Below are 20937 nucleotides of genomic sequence, written 5' to 3' on the forward strand. Positions count from 1 at the left end.
CACGGTGTCAGCTCTGCAGGTTTATTTGCCCTCTGCGATGCCGGGAGGTCGCTGCTGCCCATCTCAGCTGTTGTTCTTTATGGTCTGGAAGAGAGAAATGGCTGAGGGGGGTGCGACACACCGGTGCCCTGGTAACCCAGCACCTTGACATACCCACACCCCAATGTCCCAGCACCCTGATACCTGGGCCCCCAACACCCCAGCACCCTGGCACCGCAACATCCCAGCACCCTAGTGCCCTGGCACCCTGACATCTGGATACACTGCCCCCCCAGCACCCCAACACTATGGTACACCAGCACCTCGACATCCCAGCCCCATGGTACCCTGACACCCCGACACCCTGGCACCCAACATTATGGCACCCCAACAACCTGGTACCCAGACACCACAGCATCCCAGCACCCCATTACCCCAGAACCCCATTGTCCCAGCACCCCAGTGCCCACCTCAGCGATCCAGTCCTCAAAGGCAGAGACGCGAGTGAAGACAGTGGGCTTCTTCGGGGTGTCGCAGCCCAGTCCCGAGACGAAGCTGGCGATGCCATGCACCTCCCAGTGCCCATCATCAGCCTGGCAGTTCAGGGGGCCGCCCGAGTCGCCCTGGGGATGGGGTTGGGGTCAGTCTGGGGTTGGGGTGCCCTGGTTTCCCCAGCACGGAGCAGCCCAGAGCAGCACTCACGTTGCAGCCAGCCTTCTCGGCTCCGCCAGCACAGATCATGGTGGTTCGGATGGCCAGGCTGCCCCACCAGTCGGGCTGCGTGCAGTGCTCATAGTCCACCACGGGCATCAGCGCTTCCTGCAGCCGGTCCGGCAGCGGGCCGCCAGCTGCCAATGGGGGGGGGCTCAGGGACCCAGACAGACAGCCCTGTGCCTGCCATCCTGCCCGCCAGCCCCATCCATCACATGTCCATCCAGCATCCACGCATCACCCGTCCATCATCTGTCTATCCATCATCCATCTATCCATTCTTCCATCCATCCCACCATCCCACCATCTCACCATCCATCCATCCAAGCATCCAAACATCTGTCCGTCATCCATCCATCATCCATTAATCCTTCCAACGAGCCCTCATCCCTCCCTCCCATGTCCTTCCCTCCATCCCATCCTTCCCCCCTTCCATCCCCCCATCCCTCCCTCCATTTCCCCATCCCTGTATCTCCACGCATCCCTTCCTTCCACCACCCATCCCTCCTTTCCTCCATCTCTCCATCCCACATCCGCCCCCACCCCCCTCCCCGGGGAGCAGCCGGGCGCTGTCCCTACGCCGCGGGGACGCACTGGACAGACGTCCCCAGCCGCTCAGGTAGCAGGGGTAGCCGTCGGGCAGGATGGTGCCGGCGGGCGGCAGCTGCCCCGTCTGCACTTGGTTGTTGAGCACCGCGTTGTGCCGCAGTTTCATCAGGGCGATGTCGTTGCTGCCACAGGAGGACACACACATGTCGTGGGGGCTCTGGGTGGGGACGGCATCCCCCCGCGCCTCCGGGACCCTGCTCACCCACAGGCCACGCATGAGCTTCTCCACTTGGGGTGCACGAAGATGTCAGAGGAGGCGACAGGGATGCGCTGCTCAGGGCCCTCGGCAGTGCTCATGTCGTACTCACCCAGCACCACCTCGTAGGTGAGCGTGGAGCTGCCCGTGGGGACACGGCCCTCAGGGGATGCCACGCTGTGTGGTACCGGGGGTGCCCCGGGGGATGGGGGCTGCAGCCCTCCTGCACCTATCCCCACAGCCTGCACTCCTGTGTGCCCACCCTGCACCCTCCTTGCACACATCACCCCCTTGCACAGCCCATCACCCCCCTGCCCGTCCCCGGTGCATCCTGGACCTCCTGCAGGCACCCACCCTGCACCCCTCCCGCACCCCTTCCGTGCACCCACCCTGCACCTCGCACCCCCTGCACCCATCCTGCACCCTGCACCTCTTCTGTGCACCCATCCTCCCACCCTGCACCCCACATCCCCTCCATGTGCCCATCCCTGCACCCTGCATCATCCTTACCCCACCCAGCACCCCCCCTGCACCCTACACCCATTCCATGCACCCATCCTGCACCATGCAGCCCACCTGCACCCATCCTGCACCCCCTACCCCTCCTGTGCACCCCCCCCGCCCCCATCCTGCGCCCCGCTCACGAGATGCAGTGCGCGGCCGTCATCACCCAGCCGGGTGCGATGAGGGTGCCCCCGCAGGTGTGGCGGAAGGTGCCGTCGCGCTCATACTGCAGCGAGATCTGCAGCGGGGGACACGGGGTGGAAAGGGGCCACGTCACCCACTGGGTGTCCCCACCGCGTCCCTGTCCCCATCCCCGTGCCGCTCACCTGCCAGGGCCAGCTGTAGGGCACCGCATCCTCCCCGTTCACCACCCGCGACTGCGGTTCTTTTGGCAGCACCGCGGCCTGGCAGCCTGCGAGACAGGGTGTCGGTCACCCCAGGGTGCTGGGACCCCCAAATTGGGGATGTTGGGGGAGGTTGGGGACAGCTTACCGCTAGCCACAAGCAGCAGGGGGACAAGGAGCGTCAGCATCATGATCCCAGCTCAGCAAGGGCCCACGGGTCGACCGCCAGCCTTAAATCTCCCCCCTTATCGGGGCACTCCCTACCCCAAGGACACCCCTGGGAAGGGGCAGCCGGCACCCAGCTGGGTGCTGCCAGGGGGCGCGGGGTGCCTCTGTGGGGTGGGGGCGTGCCGGGACCCCTCCCTGCGGTCACACTGTGGGGGGCACCCCACAGGCATGGCTGAGGGGGTCCCAGCGCCCTGTGTGGGGCACTCCGGGGTGCCAGCCCCCCTGGGAGCCACACAGGTGTGGGGGCCGGGGGTTAACCATTAACGCCTGGCCTTGGCTATAGGGGCCGGGGGGGGGCACGTGGCCACCAGCACCCATCCAGCCAAGCCTGCGTGGGTGCGACCGGGGGCTGTGTGTCCCCATATGGTCCCCCATGGACTCAGTGCCATATATACCACGTACACCCCCTTGGCCCTGCAGCCCCCCTCCCATAGCTGCTCCGCATCCTGTAGCCCCATACCTCTCTTGCTCCTGGTGCCCCCAGCCCGCTTATAACCTCTATACCCCCACAGGTCCCTTGTCCCCTCCAAAATCCCCATACCACCAGGTATCCACCATGGACCCTACAGTCCCTGTGCTCCCCAGGGCTCCTCTGCCCCCATAGCCCCTGTGCCCCTGGTGCCCCCAGCCCCTCAGTTACCCCCTGCGCTCCCCATAGCCCTGGTGTCCCCTCATAGCTCCTATAGACCCCCAACACCATTAGTGCCCCCAGACACCCTATATCTCTGTGCTCCTTATAGTCCATATATGCCATGATAAACCCCATACCCCCATGTACCTGGTGCCCCCCCCAGCCCCTGTGAACAGCTGTGTCCCCCAGAGTCCCTGTGTCCTCTACAGTCCCTATAGCCTTTATGCACCTGGCACCCCATAGCTTCTATATGCCCTGTACCCCTATAGCCCCTGTGGCCCTCATACCCTCATGTCCTGGTCCCCCTATAGCCCCAAAGCCCCCATGTTCCCCAAGCCCCCTCCCCCCAATATGCTCCATACTACCCAATGCCCCTGGTTCCCCCCATAACCCCTACAAACCCTTGTGTCCCCCATAGCCCCCACACCCAGATGAACCCCCATGTCCCCAGTATCCCTCATGCTTCTGAATCCCCCTGGTCCCCCCATAGTCCCTACAAATCCCTGTGCAGCGATAACCCCCATATCCCCTATATCCCCATACCCTCAGTATCCTCCACAGTTCCCAATGCCCCTGGTTCCTCCACAGCCCCATATAACCACATTTGCCCCCCTATAGTCCCTCTACTCCCCACACAGCTGGTGGCCCCCATCACCCCCATAGACGTCCATGCCCCTGTTCCAGCCTGGGGCTGGCCCAGCGCCACCACCCTATGCTGGGGGCTGTGGGGTCCCCTGGTGGCGCTGGGTGTCCCCATGGGCCCGCTCGTGTCACCTGGGTGTTGCTGTGGGCACATCACACAGCAGCAGCCCCATGCGCACGTGTCCCTGTGTGTGTGTGTGTCTGGGTGTCCCCACAGCCCCCCGTGTCCCTGCGTGCTCCCCATGTCCCCACGGTGCCCCCACATGTCCCTATGGGCGTGCACAGAGGTGCCCCCCGGGGTCCCCACGCACCCACATTTCCCCGTGGGTGTGCACAGAGGTGCCACCATGTGTCCGCGAGTGGAGGTACTCCACATGTCCCCACGGTGTCCCTGCGTGTCCCCATGTCCCTGTGCCAACGCACGGAGTTGCCCCCAAGCTGTCCCCGCACACCCCACGTCTCTGTGCACCGAAGTGTCCCCAGGTGTTGCCACGCGTGCACGGGAGCTGCTCCCCACGTCCCCACACCGTCCCCGCGCCCCCCCGTGGGCACGCACGGAGGTGCCCCCACGCTGTCCCCGCGCCCCCCGGTGTCTCCGCGCACCGAAGTGCCCCCCAGGCTGTCCCCAGGTGTCGCCACGTGCCCGCACAGGAGCTGCTCCCCACGTCCCCAGGCTGTCCCCACGCCCCCCGTGGGCACGCACAGAGGTGCCCCGCGTCCCGCTCCCCCCGGCGTCCCCGTGTCGCCCCCCGGGTGTCCCCGGCTGTCCCCGTGCCCCCCCCCCCCAATGTCCCCACGCGCCCCTGCGTGCACGCGCGGCGCTGCCCTCCCCGTGGGCGCGCGCCCCGGTCCCCCCCGTGGGCGCGTGCCCCGGCGGCCCCGCCCAGATCGGCGGGCGGGCCCGGGGCCGGGGCCGGGGCCGGGACCGGGGCGGCGGCGGCGGCGCGGAGCGGGACGGAGCGGGACGGAGCGGGGCGATGGGGCCGCCGGTGCCCGCCGCGCTGGGCGCCCTGCTGCTGCTCGGTGCCCTCGGAGTGAGTCTGGGGGCGGCGGGGAGCGGGGCCGGGTGGGAGCAGGGGGGGGTTCCCCCCCACACCGTGTACCGGGTCCGGGGCTGGGGGTCCCCCCCCCCCGTGCCCTGTCCCGTGGAGGAATTCGGGTCCCCCCGCCCCTCTCCCTCGCCGTGCGCTGTGCCCCCGCGGCTGGGGACGCCGTCCTGACCGCCCCGTCCCGCGGGGGAGTTGGGGACCCCCCCCGCACCCCACGCGCAACTGGGGACGTGGGGGAGGCGCTGCAACGCCGGGGAGAGGGGGGCAGCAACCTGCCCTGACCCCTGCGGCACCGGGGTCCCCCGTGGACCGGGGGGAGTTGGGGTCCCCCCGGGGGCTGTGGGGTCCCCCTGCCCCATCCCCAGCCCAGTCAGGGAGTCGGGGTCACCCACGGAGTGGGGGCGCGTGGGGTCCCCGTGCCTTGTCCCCGAGGGAACTGAGGTCTTCCTGGATTGGAGATGGGGGTCCCCACCACCCTGCCCCATCCCATCTGGGAATTGGGGTCCCCTGGCCTTTGGGGTCCCCACCATCCCCCAAAGCAAGCAGGGGTTCAGGCCGTGACCCCGTGGGACCCCATAGATCCCACGGGGGGCACAAGTGGGAGTGCATCCTGCTTTTGGGGTACTGCGCACCCCCAGGGTCCCCCCATCCCCCTCTCCCGCCCTGGCTAAATTTAAAGGGTGACAGGCAGCACCGGGCAGCCTGTAAAAATAGCGTTCCCGAAATACCCCCGGGGCTGGGGGGGCCACCAGTCATGGGGGGGCTGCCTAGGGGGGTCCCTTGGGTACCCCCAGGGGGTTCAGGGTGCAGGCTGGGGCTGCTGAGATAGGGCTGGGCCTGGTCCCCAAATCTAGAGGGGTCCCAAAGTGTGGAGCTGGGGGGGTTCCACCGGGTGCTGTGGGGCCCCCACCCGTGCCGGGGGGGGGCAGCAGGGTGGTTTGGGGCTGGGACGCTGCCCGGGGCGGAGAACAGAGGGGCCTTTCTGCTCAGGGCCATGCTGGCAGGGCCGTGCCCCCCCCCCCCGCCTCCACAGGGCAGAGGGGTGACGAGGCTGGGGGGGGGCTGCGGCTTTGCACCCCCCAGCCCTGCTGCCACTGTGCGGGTGAGGGGGGTCTGGGGACAGCGGTGGCACCCTGATGGGGGGGGGGGGGCACCAAGCATGCTCGGGACACCCAGGAATGTGCCAGGGTGAGGGAGGGGGGGGCACCAGCCCTATGGCACCGTGGCGTCAGGGCCAGCCCCACCCTCCCGTTAGGGGGGGTTTGGGGGCTTGGGGGTGCCCCCCCCAAAGTGTCCCGCACCGGGAAGGGTTAAGGCAGGCGCGGGGAGAGGTCAGGGCAGGAATGTGCGATAGCATCGGGCCTGGGGGCAGGGGCGGGCGGGGGGGGGCACGGTGGGGCACGCACACGCGTGTGCACGCACAGACACACGCGTGTGCCCCCCGGCTGTGTGCACGCCATGCCACGGGGGGGCTGGCACCCGCATGGCTTGTGCGCAGCCCTGTGCCGTGCCGCCCTCGCACACTTGGGCTTGCACACGAATGTGCGTGCCGCTGCGTGTGCTTGCACGCCTGTGTGTGAGTATGAGCGTGCTGTAGGGGATGGCTCTGCACGTGTGGGGCCTTCAGCCTCACACCACCCTGCTGGGGACCCCCGGGGACCCCCTGGGCTCTGCCACCGCCGCATGTGGCCCTGTGCGCTCCGGGCGCGCTTTGCCCCTGCCCGGTCACCAACTCCTGCCGCGGCCGAACGCTCCCATCGCCAAAGATGGCCTGGCCAGGAGCAGGCCGGGGAGGAGGAGGAGGAGGCCGAGGAGGAGGAGGAGGAGGGCGCCCGCCTGCCTGGGTCGGCCGCCAGCCCGGCGTGCCAGCGCGCCTGGTCCCCTCGCGTTCCCTCTGCCCCGAAACGCGGCCATTCGGGATAAATTAGGCAATGCAGAGCGGGGAGGAATGTGCCCGGGGGGGGGCACCCTGCTCCCCCCTCCTTCCGCTCCCCCTCTCCTCCAGCGGGGTTCAGGCTCCCCCCAGCCAACACTCCCACCCTGCAGCTGTTTTTGCCCCCAAATCACTGGGTGGGGGGAGAGAGTCGGGGGGGGTCAGGCAGCTGCTGCCGTCCCCCGGGGGCGTCCCCGCCAGCTGTGGCGGCACGGGGGGGGGGACTGCACCCCCTCCAACCCCCCCCCAGCCCACAGGCGCTTAGCACCGCAGCCGGGTGCCCTTGGCCGGGAAGGCCGGCGGGTGGAGGAAGCTGGCGGGGGGAAACACCTTTTGGCTTGGAGAGCTCCGGCCTTGGGGAAACAATGGGGCTGGGGGGGGCGGCTATTAATAACCCCCCCCCGGTTATTATTCCTGGCCCCTCCACGGCCGGGGCTTCCTGCGCGCCGGGGCGATGCGTCACCCCACGCTTCCTCCTCTTCCTCGCCCAGCCGCCGCGGTGCAAAGGGGGGGGGGGCACATCCATAGGGTGGATTTATAGGGGGGGCCCTCTGCGGTTCGGGGCGTCGAGCGAAGCCGCACGTGGCACCGGCGGACGTGACAGCGGGGTGGTGCTTCCTCCTCTTCCTCCTCCTCCTCCTCCTCCTCCTCCTCCAGCCGGTGCTGTGGAGCTGGGGGCCCCCGCACCTCATTTCCCCGGTCCCAATGGAGGCCGGGGCAGGATTTGGGCCAGTGAGTGGAAAATGTGAGCGGCGGCGTCCGGCCGGGCGCTCTGCCCCACCGGGTGAGCCGGGCGCCCGGGTGCCGCTGCCGGGGCCGCTTCCGGTAACCCGAGATGGGTCCGGGCCCCCCCGCACCCCCCTGGCGCCCGGCCCTGCCACCGGACAGCTGGGCTGGGGCTGCCGGGGGGGCACCATGCCCGCCAGGCCCCACTGCATGGGGGTGGTGATGGCAGAGCACCCGCAGGCTCAGTGCATGAGTGGGAAGCAGCGGCAGAGCACCCTGACACCTGCAGCGTGTTTGGGGGTGCAGGGGGGGGATGGCAGAGCACCCACCCCCTCAGTGCATGTGTGGCCGTGGAGCACCCACAAGCTCGGTGCATGCATGGGGGCACCAGCAGAGCACCCCCACACTCAGTGCATGCACTGGAGGCACCAGCAAAGCACCCACAGGCACTGTGCATGCATTAGGGGGCACCAGTAGAACACCCCCAAACTCCATGCATGCATGGGGGGGGTCAGCAGCAGAGCACTCACCAGCTCAGTGCATGCCTGGGGGACCTCCCCTCATGCCTCAGTTTCCCCCACTGCACCCTCTATACCAAGGCCAGCAGCGGTACCTGCGGGGCATCCCCTCCCGCAGCTGGGTTATTTTGGGGCGCCCGCCGTCTGTGCAGTGGGGGGGGGGAACGCCACAATTCCCACCCATTGTGCGGGCGAGCGGGTAAATCCCCCCCGGGCTCCGCGCCGGCCCCCAGCGCCTGCTTAATCCGCCTGCGCTTGTTTGCACAGCAAAGTGCTGCCCCGACGGATTCCTCCTCACCAGCCTGCACGGGCGCCAGTGTGTGTGTGTGTGGGGGGAGCAGCCCTCATCCCCCCCCCCCGGCACTGCGGGAACCACAGTGGGTGCTGGGGGCACCCAAGGGGGCAGCCAGCAGGGTGCTGGTGCCCGTTCACGTGTGCACATGGGGGCATTGCAGTTGCAGGGTGTGGATGTGTGGTGCTTTGTCGCTGTGCATACAAGTCCCCATGTTGGTGCGTGCACAGGGTTGTGCAAGTGCACACGCAAGCAGCCCTGTGTTGCTTTGCACACACATCCCTGTGTTGGCACATGCGTGGCAGTGCAAGTGCATGTACGTGCCCCATGTCACTGGTGGTGCAAATGCACATGCAGACATTGCCGTGTCGCCATGCACACGTGTCCTTGTGTCAGTGTGCACGTGCAGCAGTGCAAATGCACTCGCATGGCACCACATTGCTGTGCACACACATGCACGAGCCGGCATGCGCACGCAGTGGTGTGGATGCACGTTCCCGGCCACACGCCGCCGTGCACGGAGCACTCACCCCCGTGTCAGCACACACGTGGCGGTGAAAGCTCCTGTGCATGGCCCCATGCCGTGGTGCACACACGTCCCCCCACCGTGCACAACCTGGGTGCAGCTGCACATGCGTGTCCCCGCGCTGGGGCCGTGCTGGGCGCAGGAATGCGGTGGGTGGGCGGCGGGGGGGGCGCGAGATGAGCTCATCCCCCCCCCCCCGGCTCCCTCTTCCCAGCCGCGCCGGCCGTGGTGACTCCACCGCCCAGCTATGCAGCCCCGGCCCTGCCAGCAGCCCCGGAGCGGGGGAGCCCCGGTGACGTGGCCTGGCGGTGATGGCCATGTGTCCCCCCCTCCAGGTGACCCACGGTGCCAGGGGCCTGGCCGAGACCACGTTCCCTGAGGACACGGTGGCCGACCGCGTTGGGGGCGCGCGGGGGCGGCGGTACTACGCCCAGCTCTCCGATGACGAGGACCTGCTGGCAGATGAGGCATCCGGGGGTAATGTGGCACAGGGTGGCACTGGGGGACGCACACGCACACGGGGCTGCATGGTCCCTGGGTGTCCCCGAGGGCTCACGGTGTTGCTCTCGCAGATGGCAGTGGGGAGTACGGCAGCGGTGACATCCTGCTGGTGGCCGGGAGCCCCTCGGTGCCTGGCGTTGGGCTGGCACCCACCGGTAAGGGGACGCCTCTGGGTGGCACCGGTGCCCGCGGGACACTGTGCTCCTCTGTGCTGCGCTCAAGCTCTGTCTCTTCTCCATCCTCTCTGCTCTCCTTCCTCCTCTTCCTTCTCCTCGGCGGGCAGTGCCCGTGCCCCCGCCAGCAGGCATGGTGGTGGCCGAGCCCGAGGATGACCCCCCGCTGAGTAAGTGCCACTTCTTGTGACCCCCCCCCGCCACCTTCCGACTCTTTCTCAGTCCTATGGGCTGGTTTCCTTCAGTGGCGGGGGGCTGGCTGATGCGGGGGGGTGCTGCTGGGGTTGGGGGTACCTGAGGGGTATTTTTTGGGATGCCAACACCCTCTCCTCTCCCCCCCCCCCCCCAGTTTATTTCCGGGCGCTGGTGAACTTCACCCACAGCATTGACTACAGCCCCCGGCTGGAGGATGCCAATTCAGATGAGTTTCGGGAGGTCTCGGAGGCCGTGGTGGATACTGTGAGTGGGGCGCACCGGGGGGAACCCCCAGCCCAGGTTTTGGTGGGGGGCACCCAAGGGTGCACCCTCACCCCCCGTGCTTCCCCTGCTTCAGCTGGAGTCAGAGTATTACAAGATCCCTGGGGACCAAATGGTCAATGTGGTGTTCATCAAGTGAGTGGGGGCATGGGGGGCAACGGGGAGGTTTGGGGGTGCAGGGGAGGTTTGGGGAGGATGAGAAGATTTGGGGGTAATGGGGAGGCTTGGGGTGCAGGGGAGGCTCAGGAGGGATGGGAAGGTTTGAGGTGCAGGGGAAGTGTGGTGGGGTATGGGGAGGTTGGGGGACATGGGTGTATTTGGGGTGCAGAGGAGGTTTGGGAGGGTGGAGAGGTTTTGGGGTGCAGGGAAGTTTGGAGGCAGAGGGAGGTCTGGGGATGAGATGCTTTGGGGAGTGCAGAGGAGGTGTGGGGGCATGAGAAGTTTTGGGGTGAAAGGGAGGTACAGGGTGCAGGGGAAGTTTTGGGGGAGCAGGAAGTTTTGGGGTTACAGGGGGGTTGGGGTGGGGGCTTTGAGGCGCTGATCCCCTGCCCACAGGGAGCTGGAGGGCAGCGTCTTCGTGGAGCTGGATGTGGGCTCGGAGGGCAACGGGGACGAGGCGCAGATCGGGGCCGTGCTGCGGGACGTGGTGGCTGCTGGCTCCATCGCCTCCTTCGTCACCTCGCCCGTCGGCTTCCAGTTCCGGCGCCTGGGGGCCGGTGAGCACCAGGGGGGCACGGAGCACCCCCCACCCTAAACCTCAATTGTGGGGCCACTGGGGACAGCACGGGGTCCTGCGTGCCAGCACGCCTTGAGCCCCCCATTTTTCGCCATTTGCATCGTGATATCTAAGGGCGGGTGATGGGGGGGACAGGACACAGGACACCCCCCGTGACAGTAACCCCCCCCCGTGCAGTGACCCCTCATCTGCGCCCCTGCACCGCCCTGGAGTTCTCCTGCGGCAGTGGCGAGTGCATTGCCCAGGAGTACCGCTGCGACCGCCGCCCCGACTGCCGCGACGCCTCGGACGAGCAGGGCTGCGGCGAGCCCCCCCCGGCCACCTCCCCGGCGCGCCCCGTGCCCCCCAGCACAGCCCGGCCCGCCACCACCCGCCCGCTGGTCACCGTCCCTGCCACCACCCGCCGCCCCCTGCCACCCAAAGCTGGGTGCCGGCCGGCCGAGGCCACCTGCGCCGATGGGCGCTGTGTGCCCCGTGACTACCTCTGCGATGGCGAGCGCGACTGCGCCGATGGCAGTGACGAGGAGGACTGCGGTGAGTTACCAGGGGGGGTGGCAGCGGTGGCGGTGGCACCCTGGGGCGGGTGCTGACACCCTGCCCCCACCAGGCACCCCTTCGCCCTGCGAGCCCAATGAGTTCAAGTGCCGCAATGGGCACTGCGCCCTGAAGCTGTGGCGCTGCGATGGGGACAACGACTGCGGGGACGGCTCAGATGAGACCGACTGCCGTGAGTGTGGCTGGGAGCGGTGGGGACGCGTGGTGACATGGCTCCAGCTGATGGCTGTTGTCCCTTGTAGCCACCAAGGCGCCTGGCGCGGCGTGTGGGCCAGACCAGTTCAGCTGTGTAGCCAGCGGGACCTGCATCCCCGCCAGCTACCACTGCGATGAGGAGCCCGATTGCCCTGACCGCTCCGACGAGGTTGGCTGCAGTAAGTGGCACCCGGGGTCATGGGGACACCGGACAGGGGTTGGGGACACCATGTCGTGGCACTGTGCTGGGGACACCGCACCCAAGTGGGGGGGCGCAGTGATGAGGACAGCGCGCTGCTGCGCACGGCTGGGAGACGGTGCTGGGGACACTGCGCCCAAGCTGTGGCATGGCTGGGGACCCTGATGTGGCACCGTGCTGGGTGCCGTGCTGGGACACTGCATCCTCAGGTGGGGCTGGGGACCCTATGCTGGTGACATTGTGCCACGGCACCATGCTTAGCACTGTGCTGGGGACCCTGTGCCCAAGCCATGCCGTGGACTCTGCCATGGCACCGTGCTGGGGACACTGCCAGCCAGGTGGGGCAGGGGTCCCTGGGCTGGGCACCCCGTGCCCAAGCTGTGCCGTGCTGGGGTCCCTGTGCCGCGTCACCCAGCATGGTGCCATGGAACCCCGCGTCCCCTGAGCTGGGCGGGAGACCTCGTGGCGTGGCACCGTGCTGGGACGCTGGGGTCCCCGCAGCCGGGGGCGCTGGGCGCAGGGGGTGACGCGCGCCCTGCAGTGCCGCCGCAGGTGGTGACGCCGCCGCGGGAGTCGGTGCAGGCGGTGCCGGGGCAGACGGTGAGCTTCACCTGCGCCGCCACTGGCGTGCCCACCCCCATCATCACCTGGCGCCTCAACTGGGGGAACATCCCCCCCAGCCGCAGGTGGGCGGGGCCCCGGGAGGGGCGGGGCCAACGGGAGGGTGGGGCCCAAGGGAGGGGCGAGGTCAAGGGGTGGGGTGAGGTCACGGGGGGGGTGGGGGACATCTCCCCATGGGGCTTCTGTGTGGGTGGGGCTTGCAGGAGGGGTGTGGCCAACGGTGGGCGTGGCGTGAGGTTCGGGGAGGGGTCTGCAAAGGTGGGGCTCACGCAAGGGGCGTGGCTGTGGGGTGGGAGGAGCTTGTGGGGGCGGGGCTCAGCAAGGGGCGGGGCCTGCTGTGGGTGGGGGCTTTGCAAAGGTGAGTGCTGGGGGCAGGGCTTGCAGCAAGCAGCAGGGTTGTGCCCAAGGTTGGTCCTTGCGCTGGGTGGCACGGTGTGCCGGGCACCGAGCGTGTTGTGCACCAGGTGTGTCATGCACCAGTTGTGTTGTACACTGAGAGTGTTGTGCACCAGGCGTGTCGTGCACCAGGTGTGTTCTGCACCAGGTGTGTCGTGCACCACGCACGCCAGGCACCAAGCATGCCAGGCACCAAGCACACCGTGCACCAAGGATGCTGTGCACCGAGTGTGCTGTGCACCCAGCACGCCATGTGCCAAGCACGCCGTGCACTGAGCGTGCGGTGCCGTGAGCGTGTGGTGCAGTGAGTGTGCCGTGCAGGGTGTCCATTGTGAGCGAGGGCGGGCAGGGCACACTGACTATCCGGGACGTGAAGGAGGCTGACCAGGGCGCCTACACTTGTGAGGCCATCAACACCCGCGGCATGGTCTTCGGCATCCCCGACAGTGTCCTCACTGTCACCCCCCGCCCCGGTGAGCATCCCCAGCTGCCGCCACCTCCCCGTCCTTTGCTCCTGTCCCTGCGCCCTCAGCTGATCCCCTCCCCGTCCCCGCAGGTCCCTGCCCCGAGGGCCACTTCCAGGTGACGGGCACATCCCGCTGCCTGCCCTGCTTCTGCTTCGGTGTCACCACTGCCTGCCGTGCCACCGCCCGCCACCGCCACCGCCTGCATCTGCGCTTCGACCGCCCTGATGACTTCAAGGGTAAGTCGCTGGGACAGGGGGACAGGGCACAGGGAGGGGGGCGACACACAGGGCTGAGCCTCTCCCCACAGGTGTCAATGTGACGGTGCCATCAACTCCGTCCCTGCCGGCGCTCTCAGCCACCCAGCTGCATGTGGATGTGGCCACTGAGGAGTTCCAGCTCCTGGACCTGTCCCGGCGCTTCCTGGCTCTCGATGCTTTCTGGGCGCTGCCAGCCCCCTTCCTGGGTGACAAGGTGACCGTGGAGCAGCAGCAGGGCTGGGGACACCCCGGCACAGCTGCTGACACCGCGCTGCCCTTGCCAGGTGGACGCCTACGGTGGGGCGCTGAGCTACAGCGTGCGCTACCGGCTGGGCCGGGGGCCCCCTGAGCCAGCCCCCCGCCCTGACGTGCTGCTGCGGGGCCGGGGCCGCCAGCTCCAGGCGCGTGCTGGGGACACCCAGCCTGACATCCTCAACCAGCGCCGCATCCCCTTCACCGAGGTGGGTGCGCTGGGGACGGGCGCTGAAGGGCGCTGACGGGTGCTGGTGGCACCCTGGGGTGACGCCGGTGCTCACCATCCCCACAGGACAACTGGGAGGATGAGACGGGTGCTCCAGTGAGCCGGGAGCTGCTGCTGATGGTGCTGCAGGAACTGGAGGGCATCTTGGTGCGGGCAGTGTATGATGGGCGCATGGCCAGCGTGGGGCTCAGCGACGTGGCCATGGATATCACCAGTCCCGGGGACACCGGCTTGGCACCTGCCGGGGATGTTGAGGAGTGCAGGTGACTGGCGATGGCCTGCGGGCACTGGCAAAGCAACGCACCCACTGGTGTGGTGTCACCAGCGCAGTGCCACCGTCATGGTGCCACCATCACACCTCTGTGTCCCCAGGTGCCCCGTGGGCTACATGGGGCTGTCATGCCAGCGGTGCGCCACCAATTTCGAGCGGGTGCCGCAGGGACCCTACCTGGGGACCTGCTCGGGCTGCAGCTGCCATGGCCACTCCAGCACCTGTGACCAGGTCTTTGGGCACTGCCTGGTAAGGACAGGGACATGGGGACAGAGGACATGGGGCCGGGGGCTCAGCCACATGGCAGTGCCACCAACCCCTATGCCGTCCCCGCAGAACTGCCAGCACAACACGGAGGGACCCCAGTGTGAGAAGTGCAAACCTGGCTTCTTCGGCGATGCCACGCAGGGCACAGCCACCGCCTGCCGCCCCTGCCCCTGCCCCTACACTGAGCCATCCCGCAGGTGGGTGCTGCCCCAGGAGGTTTGGGGGGGACTGGTGCCACATCATGGCCCCATGTCACCATCACCTCGCTCGCAGGTTCTCCGAGTCGTGCTTCCTGGACACAGATGGCCAGGCCACCTGCGACGCCTGCGCCCCTGGCTATGCTGGCCGCCGCTGCGAGAGGTGGGTGGGCAGGGGGTGGTGAAATCCGGGCTGGGAGCATGGGCACCCCGGCCCCCTCCCACGGGCCCCTGTCCCCATCCTCCCCCAGGTGTGCCCCAGGCTATGAGGGAGACCCCATCCAGCCAGGCGGCAAGTGCACCCGCATCGGTGAGTGCTGCCCCATGTCCCCCCGTGCCCCCCCAGCTCTGCCCGTTCCTCACCGTCTCTCCCCGCAGGCCAGGAGCTCATCAAGTGCGATACACGTGGGGGCAAGGACGCGGTGGGCGGCACGTGCCGCTGCAAGGTGGGTATCCACCTGCCCCAAACCCGCAGCACCCAGGCTGGTCCCTGGAGCACCCAGCCCTGTCCCCCGTGGCACCCAGTTCATTTTCCCCAGCACCCAGTTCCCCACAGCATCCCTGTGGCACCCAGTCCAATTCCCCAGGGTTTTCCAGTCCTCCCATAGCACCCAGTTTGTCAGTCCTCCTGGCACCTAGGTTTCCAGCCCCCTGCAGCACCCAGTTTCCCCATCCCCACAGCACCTGTTTTCCCAGTCCCTGTCCCCTCTTGCAGCCCAACGTGACGGGGCGGCAGTGTGATGAGTGCGCGGCCGGGACCTTCCACCTGAGCGACACCAACCCCGACGGCTGCCTCAAGTGCTTCTGCATGGGCGTCTCGCGGCAGTGCGCCAGCTCCTCCTGGAGCCGTGACCAGGTACCCTGTGCCATGCCGTGTTGTGCTGTGCCATGTTGTGCCATGCCTTGCCAAGTTGAGCTGTGCCGTGTAATGTCATGGCATGCCATGTTGTGCTGTGCCATGTTGTGCCATGCAATGTTGTACTTTGCCATGCTGTGTTGTGTTGTGTCATGTTTCACCGTGCCCTACCAAGTTGTGCTGTGTTATGGCATGCCATGTTGCACCATGTCTTGCCACATTGTGTTACACCATGTTGCACCACACCGTGCCATTTGTGCCTTGCTGTGTCATGCGATGTGATGGTGCATCATGCCATGCTGTGCCATGCCATGTTGTGCTGCGCCGTGCTGTGCTCTGCTGTGCCATGGTGCACCATGTTCTGCCTTGTGCTGTGCCGTGTTGTGCACTGCCAAGCAGCACCGTACCATGTCCCATGCCGCTGTCCCCCACCCCTGCAGGTCCGTGTCACTGCTGAGGAGGTGTCGCCACTGCACCTGACCAACCTGGCAGGCACGGGGACGATGATCAAAGGCTCACGCTTCGCTGCCCCAAGGGAGCTCGTCTTCTCCGACTTCTACACACTGCCCCGTGACGTCTACTTCTGGGTTCTGCCCACGTCCTTCACCGGAGACAAGGTGCAGTGGTGGGGACGGGGCGGGGACAGCAGGGTGTCCATGAGCCCGGCTGAGCCCTGTCCCCATGCAGGTGACATCGTACGGGGGCGAGCTGCAGTACACGGTGACGCACCGCGCGCCAGCAGATGCCCAGCCACTGCAGCGGCAGCCTGACGTCCTGCTGCAAGGCAACGGCATCTTCCTGGAGCACTTCTCTGATGCCACCCCTGTGCCCGGTGTCCCCACCACTGTCACCGTGCCCTTCCGTGAGGTGAGAGCTGGCGTCCCCCTGGGGTGGGCACTGGGGCTCTGGGGACACATCGGTCACCGCGGGGCTGTGCCTGCAGCACGCTTGGCGCCGGGCAGATGGGCACGAAGCCACCCGGGAGCACCTCCTGATGGCCCTGGCCGACATTGATGTCCTCATGATCCGCGCATCCTACACAGACCAGCCGATGGAGAGCAGGTACCGGGGTGGCGTGATGCTGGCTGGGGACAGGGGACATGCGGGCAGGGCAGTGGGGACATCCTGTCTCGCCCTGCAGGCTCGCTGATGTCCGCCTGGACGTGGCCGTGCCCCATGCCACCGGCCGGGCACCGGCGCTGGAGGTGGAGGACTGTGCCTGCCCCCCCGGCTACCGCGGCCCCTCCTGCCAGGTGAGCCCCCCGCTGTCCCCATGGCTCTGGGGATGCAGCTGGTGGCTGACACCCATCCCTGTCCCCACAGGACTGCGACGTGGGCTACACCCGCAGCACCAGCGGGCTCTACCTGGGCACCTGTGAGCGCTGCCAGTGCCATGGGCACGCCGACGAGTGCAATCCTGAGACAGGCGAGTGCCAGGTGAGCCCAGCGCTGGCATGGGGACATCATGGGGGGCATGGTGGGGACCCCCTCGGCGTGCCAGCATCTCCCTCTCCCCCCAACACCAGGGCTGCCGGGACCACACGGAGGGCACGCAGTGTGACAAGTGCCAGCCTGGCTACTACGGCGATGCCACCCGTGGCACCCCGGGAGACTGCCGGCCCTGCCCCTGCCACGGGCCCCACACTGACACCCAGTAGGTGCACCCCACCTCCTCCCCGTGCCCCCAGGGGCCACCAGCTGGGGCTCACCCATCGCCCTGCCCTCCCCTCTCCCATCCAGGAGCTGCTTTGAGGACACAGACGGGCAGCCCACGTGCAGTGCCTGCGCCCCGGGATACAGCGGGCGCCTCTGCGAGAGGTGCTGGAGATGCTGGGGTGGTGGTGGGGTGGCAGGGGTTTTGGGGACCCCCCCTCATTGGCTTATTTCATGCCCCCTCAAAGGTGCTCACCTGGCTACGTGGGGGATCCGCTGCGGGGAGAGCCGTGCCGAGGTGAGTGTCCTGGGGAGGGGACAACGCCGTGTTCTCTGTTGGGGTCCCCACCTAACTGCTGCCCCCCCACCCCGTATGATACCCCCAGAGCCAGGGGCCACCGGTGACCAGTGCCAGTGCGACCAGCAGGGCAGCATTGGCGAGCGGTGCGATGCCAGTGGGCTGTGCCAGTGCAAGGTGAGCCCTGTCCCCATGCCGTGCCGTGTCCCCACATCGGTGGAGGGGGACAAAACCACAGCGTCATCCTCCCCATCCCCTGCAGGCCAACGTGGAGGGTCCCCGCTGTGCCACCTGCCGCCCCCACCACTTCCACCTGAGCGCCGTAAACCCGGCAGGCTGCCTGCCCTGCTTCTGCATGGGCATCGTCCAGCACTGTGCCAGCACCTCCTACTCCCGCGACACAGTGAGTCCCTGTCCCCACGGGTCCCCGCGGTCCCCCAGTGTCCCCAGGCCACTCACCCGCCCTGCCCGCAGGTCCGGACGCCCTTTGGCCCCGGGAGCTGGCAGGGCTTCGCGCTGGTGAACCGGCAGCGCAGCACCCGCGTGGCCACCGGCTTCAGCGTGGAGATGGGCACCGCGGGGCCTCGGCTCACGTACGGGCGCTTCGGGGAGCTGTCCCCTGAGTCCTACTACTGGCAGCTGCCCCAACCCTACCAGGGGGACAAGGTAACGGCCGGCACACAGGGGTGCCCCCTCCTCGGGGCGCCCCTTGAGACCCCCAGCTCCATGGGCACCCCTGGGTGCTCGCCCCGTTATGGTTAGCACAGGGAGGTGGATGCAGGCTCCCAGTGCCTCCTGCTTCCTCCCCCCTTCCTTTTCTCTTCTCCCTTTCTCTCTTCCCTTTTCCTTTTATTTTCATTTTTTCTCCTTCTTATCCTTTCTCTTCCCTTTTATTTTTCCTTCTTCTTAATTTTTCCTTTCCTCTTCTTCCTTTTTCTTTTCCTCTTCCCTTTCCCTTTTCTCTTTTTCCTTGCCTTTCCCCTTCCACTTTTGTCTTTCTCCTTTCCCTTTCTTTTCCCTTTTCTTTTTGATTTTCTTTTCAATTTCCTTCTCTTCTTCCCTTTTCCTTTTTCTCTTTTTCCTTTTCCCTTTTCCCTTTTTCCTTTTCCCTTTTCTTCTGTTTCCTTTTCCCTTTTTCCCCTTTTATTTTTTTTTCCCTTTTTTCCTTCTTTTCCCTTCCCTCTTCCCCTTTCCCTTTCCCTGCCCATTCCCTCTTTCCATCCCCTTCCTCCCTTCCCCCCCAACCTCCCCAGACCCCCAGCTCCCCAGAGGCCTTTCCCCAGGGCCAACCCTCAGCTCCCTGCAGGGCAGAACCCAGGGGGTCCCCACACATGCAGCGGGACCCCCCCCATTCCCACCTCCCCTTTTCCCACCCGCAGGTGGGCTCCTACGGCGGGCGGCTCCGCTACACCCTCAGCTACACCCCAGGGGGCCGGGGGGCCCCCCTGCCTGATGCCGACATCCAGATCACGGTAGGGGGGTGACAGTCTGGGGGGAATTGGGGATGGGGTACGGCAGCAGAACCTCCCTGACCCCCCCCTGTATCCTCAGGGCAACGACATCACGCTGGTGGCATACCAGCCTGACCTGCCCCCCAGCACACCGCAAGACTTTGAGATCGTTTTTCGGGAGGTAGGAGCAGGCACCTGCCTTTGGTCCCCAGCGCCTGGCACCCCCTGGCACCTGGGGGGTGGGTGCCGAGGTAGTGCCCCCCCTAACAGCACCTCCCTGCCCGCAGCAATACTGGCAGCGGCCGGATGGGCAGCCGGCCACGCGGGAGCATCTCCTGATGGCGCTGGCCGACCTGGACGAGATCCTGATCCGCGCCACCTACTCCACCAGCACAGCCGCGTCCAGCATTGCCGGTGTCAGCATGGACGTGGCCGTGCCCCCCCGGCCTGGCCTCCCCCCGGCGCTGGAGGTGGAGGAGTGCCGCTGCCCCCCCGGCTACCGCGGCCTCTCCTGCCAGGTGAGCCGGCCCCCGGTGTGCCCGGCGTGCTCCGGGTCTGTGGGGAGGTGTGTGGGGGTCACGGTGCTGAGCACCCCCATCCCTGCTCCTTCTTGCAGGACTGTGCCCCTGGCTACACACGTACCGGGGGGGGGCTGTACCTGGGGCACTGCGAGCTCTGCGAGTGCAACGGCCACTCGGAGACCTGCCACCCCGAGAGTGGCCTCTGCTCTGTAAGTCCCCCTGGGGGGGTCATGGCGCCCTGCGGCTTTTTGGGGTGCTGGGGCAATCTCCCAGTGCCATGCACCCCCATTCTTCTGCCCCCCCCCCCTTCCAGGGCTGCTTGCACAACACGGCAGGGGACTTCTGTGACCAGTGTGCGCCCGGCTTCTACGGGGACGCCACTGCCGGCACCCCTGAGGACTGCCAGCCCTGCGCCTGCCCTCTCGTGCACCCCGAAAACCAGTGAGTGTTTGTAGGGGCTTAGAGGTAGGGAAGTGTAGGGAGGGGATGGTCCCCGATGCTTCCCTGTCCCCCCAGGTTCTCACGGACCTGTGAGAGTTTGGGAGGCGGCGGGTACCGCTGCACTGCCTGTGCGCCAGGCTACGCCGGGCAGTACTGCGAGCGGTGAGTGCTGCAGGGGCACCCCGACGTTGCCATCCCAGTACCCTCGCCCTGACATCCCCATCTCAATGTTGTTCCCATATCCCTGCCCCAACATCCCCACTGCAATATCGTCACCCCCATGTCCTCACTTTAATGTCCCCATCCCAACATCCTCACCCCAATGTTCCCACCCTGATATCCCCACCCCAACATCCCCTCCCCGACCCCCCCCCGATAACACCCCTGGTATATTCAACTGATATCCCCATCCCCATATTCCCACTCCAATATAATCACCCCAATATCTTCACCGCAACATCCCCATCTTGATATCTCTACCCCTATATATTGACTCTGATGTCATCACCCCCATATCCCCATCCCAACATTCTCACCTTGATATCCCCATCCTGATGTCTTCGCCATATCGCCCCTCCAGTTACCTCAACATCCCCTTCCCAATATCCTACCCACATCTCCACCCCAATATCCTCACCTCCACATCCCCATCCCCATATCTCCACCTCAGCATCTCCACTCCAACATCTCCATCCTGTTATCTCCACTCCAACTTCCACACCCCGATATTCCCACCCAGTATCTCTCCCCAGCACCCCCCACATCCTCACCCCGTGCTCCCCCCTGCAGGTGTGCTCCCGGCTACGTGGGGGACCCCAGCGTGCGGGGCCAGACATGCGTGCCGCAGGGCTCGTCGCCCCCCCTCGCTGTCCGCGTGCACCCACCGCGCACAGCGGTGCCGCAGGGCAGCCCGGTGACGCTGCGCTGCCAGGCCAGCGGGGACCCCCCCTTCTACTACCACTGGTCACGGGAGGACGGGCGGCCCCTGCCCAGCAGCGCCCAGAGCCGGCGGCAAGGTAGGGGGCTGGGGCTGGGG

At 67.0% G+C, this 20937-nt stretch overlaps 2 protein-coding genes across 7 annotated transcripts in view; one reads left to right on the plus strand and one right to left on the minus strand.

The window, feature by feature from the left end:
- Positions 1-7: 7 nt before the first annotated feature.
- CELA3B (chymotrypsin like elastase 3B) lies at positions 8-2582 on the minus strand. Its single transcript, XM_084495350.1, has 8 exons — positions 2492-2582; positions 2326-2411; positions 2140-2237; positions 1502-1636; positions 1285-1421; positions 682-827; positions 450-602; positions 8-84 (listed from the first exon to the last, which is right to left on the minus strand). Exons 1-8 carry the CDS (start codon positions 2532-2534, stop codon positions 64-66), a joined length of 819 nt encoding a protein of 272 aa, XP_084351476.1. The 5' UTR covers positions 2535-2582; the 3' UTR covers positions 8-63.
- A 2194-nt stretch (positions 2583-4776) lies between these two features.
- HSPG2 (heparan sulfate proteoglycan 2) overlaps positions 4777-20937 on the plus strand; it is a 34952-nt gene continuing 18791 nt past the window's right edge. For 5 of the 6 annotated variants that reach the window (XM_084495351.1, XM_084495354.1, XM_084495356.1 and 2 more), the window contains exons 1-39: positions 4777-4878; positions 9224-9365; positions 9461-9544; positions 9912-10021; positions 10116-10174; positions 10595-10755; positions 10953-11309; positions 11383-11502; positions 11573-11704; positions 12266-12410; positions 13063-13214; positions 13298-13444; positions 13516-13679; positions 13750-13926; positions 14013-14209; positions 14319-14466; positions 14554-14681; positions 14758-14844; positions 14933-14991; positions 15060-15127; positions 15397-15537; positions 15978-16154; positions 16225-16404; positions 16481-16599; positions 16679-16790; positions 16861-16974; positions 17064-17191; positions 17278-17355; positions 17439-17488; positions 17577-17665; positions 17751-17891; positions 17963-18154; positions 18868-18960; positions 19040-19120; positions 19227-19457; positions 19556-19669; positions 19774-19901; positions 19977-20063; positions 20691-20917. In XM_084495351.1, the coding sequence (XP_084351477.1) occupies positions 4822-4878; positions 9224-9365; positions 9461-9544; positions 9912-10021; positions 10116-10174; positions 10595-10755; positions 10953-11309; positions 11383-11502; positions 11573-11704; positions 12266-12410; positions 13063-13214; positions 13298-13444; positions 13516-13679; positions 13750-13926; positions 14013-14209; positions 14319-14466; positions 14554-14681; positions 14758-14844; positions 14933-14991; positions 15060-15127; positions 15397-15537; positions 15978-16154; positions 16225-16404; positions 16481-16599; positions 16679-16790; positions 16861-16974; positions 17064-17191; positions 17278-17355; positions 17439-17488; positions 17577-17665; positions 17751-17891; positions 17963-18154; positions 18868-18960; positions 19040-19120; positions 19227-19457; positions 19556-19669; positions 19774-19901; positions 19977-20063; positions 20691-20917 (5176 nt within the window). In that variant the 5' untranslated portion in view covers positions 4777-4821. Of the gene's footprint in view, positions 4879-9223; positions 9366-9460; positions 9545-9677; positions 9733-9911; positions 10022-10115; positions 10175-10594; positions 10756-10952; positions 11310-11382; positions 11503-11572; positions 11705-12265; positions 12411-13062; positions 13215-13297; positions 13445-13515; positions 13680-13749; positions 13927-14012; positions 14210-14318; positions 14467-14553; positions 14682-14757; positions 14845-14932; positions 14992-15059; positions 15128-15396; positions 15538-15977; positions 16155-16224; positions 16405-16480; positions 16600-16678; positions 16791-16860; positions 16975-17063; positions 17192-17277; positions 17356-17438; positions 17489-17576; positions 17666-17750; positions 17892-17962; positions 18155-18867; positions 18961-19039; positions 19121-19226; positions 19458-19555; positions 19670-19773; positions 19902-19976; positions 20064-20690; positions 20918-20937 lie in introns of those variants that run through there. The other variant, XM_084495353.1, reaches the window with a different exon arrangement.

Source organism: Aythya ferina, assembly GCF_964211825.1.
Source record: "Aythya ferina genome assembly, chromosome: 21".
NCBI classification, from domain to species: domain Eukaryota; kingdom Metazoa; phylum Chordata; class Aves; order Anseriformes; family Anatidae; genus Aythya; species Aythya ferina.

Bases quoted from the DNA above. Each gene is read 5' to 3' on its own strand.
- CELA3B (XM_084495350.1), bottom strand. From the start codon at position 2,534: ATGATGCTGACGCTCCTTGTCCCCCTGCTGCTTGTGGCTAGCG. The intron at 603-681 runs GTGAGTGCTGCT...CCCCATCCCCAG, and splicing joins CCGAGAAGGCTGGCTGCAAC to GGCGACTCGGGCGGCCCCCT. The intron at 85-449 runs GTGGGCACTGGG...TCTCTCTTCCAG, and splicing joins TTGAGGACTGGATCGCTGAG to ACCATAAAGAACAACAGCTG.